At 35.1% G+C, this 4,744-nt stretch overlaps 1 protein-coding gene across 1 annotated transcript; it reads left to right on the plus strand.

Annotated features, from left to right (window-relative positions):
* Nucleotides 1-770: 770 nt before the first annotated feature.
* Nucleotides 771-4,537, plus strand: LOC104774043 (brefeldin A-inhibited guanine nucleotide-exchange protein 5-like). Its single transcript, XM_019242814.1, has 12 exons — nt 771-885; nt 970-1,129; nt 1,863-1,911; nt 2,322-2,562; nt 2,662-2,783; nt 2,855-2,913; nt 3,025-3,082; nt 3,159-3,243; nt 3,346-3,540; nt 3,946-4,004; nt 4,271-4,340; nt 4,427-4,537. Exons 2-12 carry the CDS (start codon nt 1,027-1,029, stop codon nt 4,520-4,522), a joined length of 1,137 nt encoding a protein of 378 aa, XP_019098359.1. The 5' UTR covers nt 771-885; nt 970-1,026; the 3' UTR covers nt 4,523-4,537.
* Nucleotides 4,538-4,744: the final 207 nt, after the last annotated feature.

Consider the following 4,744-nt stretch of genomic DNA (forward strand, 5'->3'; position numbering starts at 1 on the left):
TGTATATCCCACATCGACTAAATATTTTGGAATATGGTTCATAATCACTATAAATATGTGACTAAAATGTTTTGAGTACAAATGAGCAGGAAGCTTGATTTATCAGGTATCCAAATTTAACAGTTTAATTTGGTTCTATATTTGAAAATATTTAAACTTTTAAAAAGTAAAAATATTATAATATATTATAATATATTTACGTTTTTTTAAAAGTTTAAGATATTATAAATATTTAAATTTTTATACAATGTTTAAATTATTATAAATATTTAAACTCTGTCGAAAGTTTAAAATATTATAATATATTTAAAGTCTATAAAATATTTGAGTAATATTAATATTTTAATTCTTAAAAATTTAAAATATAATTTTTTTTTGAGTTAAATCCGTTAAAACATGTATTTTTATCAAACTATAAATTAAGCTATGGAAGCAGGGTGTATCTATCCTCTTACAAAACTACTATCCGATATTGCAGAGTGTGTGTTCTCTTACAAAACTACGTACTATCTACTATTGTGATGTGTCTGTTTCCGTGAAAAACTATATTTTACAAACTACTTACTCTATTCGGATTTCCAATTTACTGTATAACCCCAAATATACAAATAAACACTATATAAACAAAGAAAATAAATCAAAATAAAATCTATATTACAAAAATACAAATTACAAAAAAAATAACTAACAAAATATATAATACCGTGCTATAGCACGGGTATCACCTAGTTTCTTCTTAATAGTTTAGTAAGTAATTAACTTTTTTTTTTTTTTTTTCAAATGGGAAATTAGATCTAGCTAGTGGCTCGTTTCGTTGCTTCAGATCTCTCGCTTCGATCAATCTTCTTCTAGGGTCAAGGGCATAATCAAAACCAGAGAGCTAAGGCAATTCTCATATCTTACTTCTCTCTCGATCTTTCTCCGCACGATCTGGTCATGTAATTCGTTCGATTTTGCGGTATTGTGCAGAAAAAAATTGCTGTTGAAGCGGAAGAAGAAGTGGAAGAGGAATAAGAAGGATTAAAGATGGCGGCTGGTGGATTTTTGACTCGAGCATTCGAGACGATGCTCAAGGAGTCTGGGGGAAAGAAGTATCCTGATCTCCAGAAAGCTATCCAAGCTTATCAAGGTTAGATCTCAATTTCTCCCATTTTTGCTCAAATCGTTTCGATCGTTGCTTTTGGTTCGGGGAGATTTCACCATTTGGAGAACGATCATAGCCACGGTTTATCTGCTAGATGTATTTGACTTGAATGTGGTCGCACAAGCTGAGATTTTAGGTTATACATGTGTTTGGTTTGTTTAGTGAACTTTTCTAGTTTGGCGTTATAGGATAAGGCTGAGGCTATGGAATTTTTTTGGCTGTTGTTGATGATTCACTCACACTTAGGCCTTAGATCAGCTTCTGGCTTTTAGTTTGTATCTGATATTTGAATGTTGACCTGTGAAGAGAGATGCTACTCTATCAGAATGGTTTAACTTCTTATTCGTTGGTTACGTGATTACAGAATGGTTTGCTTAATTGTACCTTAAATTTAAGGGAAGTGTGGTCCATTTTTTACGAACTTTGTATGAACTTGTCATCTCTGGGGTATAGCTACGCTTAAGTTGCATGTGCTACTTAGATTTTGAACTGATCTGTGTCAATGAGGTGATATTAGTAGTATGAAGGAGATTCATTCCCTGTTGTTCTATCAAAGAATTTTAAACAAGTCTTTGATTAAGGTTTCTGTCTATATTATGTTTCTTTTTTTCTCTAGTTTGGCATTGGTCATATTGTCTTCATACCATAGAAAAATATGGTGGTGATAACTTTCTTTTGGTTGCTAACTACGTTAGATTTCATTTGTGATTTCTTATAGATGGTTCCAAGGTTGTTACGCAGGCTGCATCCTCGAGCATAGATGAGAGGTAATGACGAGACTAGTGTTCCATTTTCTGCTAGCTTTAGGATTAAGTTTTCTCGATAAATCAATATTTACTTTAATGTTTTATTTTGACATTTGGTACTCATCTGTTTATGTTTATGTTTATGTTTATGTTTATGTTATTCACTTTTTAACCATGATAGCTACTAGCCACACTTGATATCATCAAAATTCTTCGCCAAATCGTATTTGATAAGTTTAGTTTTCTGTAAGAGTTTGAGCCTTCATTTCTTTTGTTTTTATGTTATGTTTTAAAATCACCAACTTGTAAGGGGCTTTGTAATTTACATGTAAAGGTGGCCTGTTCTGTCTGTCGTCCTGCCTTATGCATGTGAGAAATAAGTTCAATAGTCTATTTTCTCTAGACTGACTCTGAATTATACTTAACTTCAGTTCACAAGCTGAAGGTGGAGGTGAAAAAACTGGAAGAGAAGCAGATGAACAGCCAAAAGTCCAAAGTGCTGAAGTAGCCGAGCAGGCTAGCCAGTCAAAAAGCGGGACTATAAACATTTCATTAGCAAATGCTGGACACACGTTAGGGGGTGCGGAAGTGGAGCTTGTTCTAAAACCTCTACGCCTTGCATTTGAGACAAAGAACTTAAAAATATTTGATGCTGCTTTGGATTGTCTTCATGTATGTCTTTGAGATGCAATTCTGTACTCATGTAATTTATCTCCAGTCATTATATTGATGTTCTGTATATGTTTTTAATTCTTTGTTTGTGGCAAGCAGAAACTCATTGCCTATGATCATTTGGAGGGGGATCCGGGTTTGAATGGCGGAAAAAATTCTGCACCTTTCACCGATATTCTGAACATGGTTTGCAGCTGTGTCGATAATTCATCACCAGACAGGTATGTACCTTTGTGTTTCAAATCTTCTTGACATTGGTTATACCAATTCTTAAAGCGAAAATTCTGTGCAGCACTGTACTCCAAGTGCTGAAGGTTCTTCTTACAGCTGTTGCTTCAGGAAAGTTCAAAGGTAAGCCTCTGATGTAGAAAGCTATGTTTTGTAACTTTTAGAGGGCTGAACCGGTTTCTCAGTTTATTGTGCTTGCAATATTAAATTAAACTATTTAAATCCGTGTGGCAGTGCATGGGGAACCGTTGCTGGGTGTTATTCGAGTTTGCTATAACATTGCTCTAAACAGGTGTGCTTTCTCTCCTTTTATCTGACAATTTTCAGCACTCTCAAGTGTGATCACTAAATGCAGAATTTACATGTAGCAAGAGCCCAATAAACCAGGCAACTTCTAAAGCAATGTTGACTCAGATGATAAGCATTGTATTCAGGAGAATGGAGACTGATATTGTAAGGAATATTAATTTCTCAATGCTGCATATGTTTCATTGAATGCATGAAAAATGGATAACAATTCTAAATGGAGGCGCTGACTATTGAATGCATATCTAGGTTTCCGCATCTTCCACAGTGCGTCAGGAAGAACATGTTTCGGGCGACAGTTCAAGCCCTAAAAATGAAGAAATTACTGCAGCTGATGAAAATGAGAAAGAAATGACCTTAGGAGATGCACTCACTCAGGCGAAAGACACAACTCTTGCTTCTGTTGAAGAGCTGCATACCCTTGTGGGCGGTGCTGATATTAAGGTTGGTTTGCACCTTATATCTTAAACTTATATCCATTGCTGTGAGTGGATTAGCGTTGTCTTCTTCAAGAAAGAAGTGCTGAAAGGATTTCGGAAAAAAGATAGAAATTCCTTAGAAGAAAAGATTCTATATTGTTTTGTAGCGTTCTTTCTCTGTGGACATCTGTCATATCCTCGTAGTTGCTTCTGGATGAGTAGAAAAATTTGTCAGTCACTTTTCCTCGAGTGCCCACTAGGTATCTATAGAGTTTCCGGAATTTAGCAAATAATAGATAAAAATAGCGGGATTGGCAGAAGTTCTCTAGGATACTTTCTTTGTTCGTTCTGATTGTTGGAAGACTCTTGTATACTGTGGTTCAAAAGTTGTGGGTTTTGCGGACAATGAAATTCTGAATTCTATGATCAGGGTTTAGAAGCCGCCCTTGACAAAGCTGTGCATCTTGAAGATGGCAAGAAGATAAAACGGTATAGTTCATACCACTCTGCTCAATTTCTGAGTTTAAGATTTTGCTTTTCTGATCTATATACCGGTATGTCTTTTATGCCTATTTATGCTTTTGTGTGTTTATGTATTTGAGTATGTGCATGCACATGCCTGTATTATACGTAAAACATTTGCATGTGGCTGAACATCTACACATGCTTATATATATCTGTTTTGCTTAGCGGAAAATGAGTTAGACTTGTTTTTTTTCTTTGTAAAAGTCACGACTTTGTATTCAACTCATTAGGGGCATCGAGCTGGAGAGCATGAGTATTGGACAGCGTGATGCATTGCTAGTATTCCGTACCCTTTGCAAGGTTGGCTTATTGACGGTTCCATTTTTCTATCCTTGACTAGCTTATTTGTGGTGCTTCTGTGACATTTTTTCCAAATTCTGCATCAGATGGGTATGAAAGAAGATAGTGATGAAGTCACAACGAAGACCCGTATATTGTCTCTTGAGCTTCTTCAGGTTAACCTAGTTACATTATTCTTCTAAGTTTGTAAGAAAAGCATAAAGACTCAAGAGCATCATATATTAACTATTTTTGTTTTGAAGTCAAAATAGAGGAGTGTATACATGATTGTTGTGAGTGTGAACTTTCAAATTGCAGATCGAATAGAGGTGTGTGTATACATGATTGTTGTGGCTGTTACCTTTCCAATGCTTCATGCCTACATGTTTGAGATATGCAGTGGGATTTACACCAAAAACAGATTC

This window comes from Camelina sativa, unplaced genomic scaffold (assembly GCF_000633955.1).
Source record: "Camelina sativa cultivar DH55 unplaced genomic scaffold, Cs unpScaffold01198, whole genome shotgun sequence".
Classification (NCBI taxonomy): domain Eukaryota; kingdom Viridiplantae; phylum Streptophyta; class Magnoliopsida; order Brassicales; family Brassicaceae; genus Camelina; species Camelina sativa.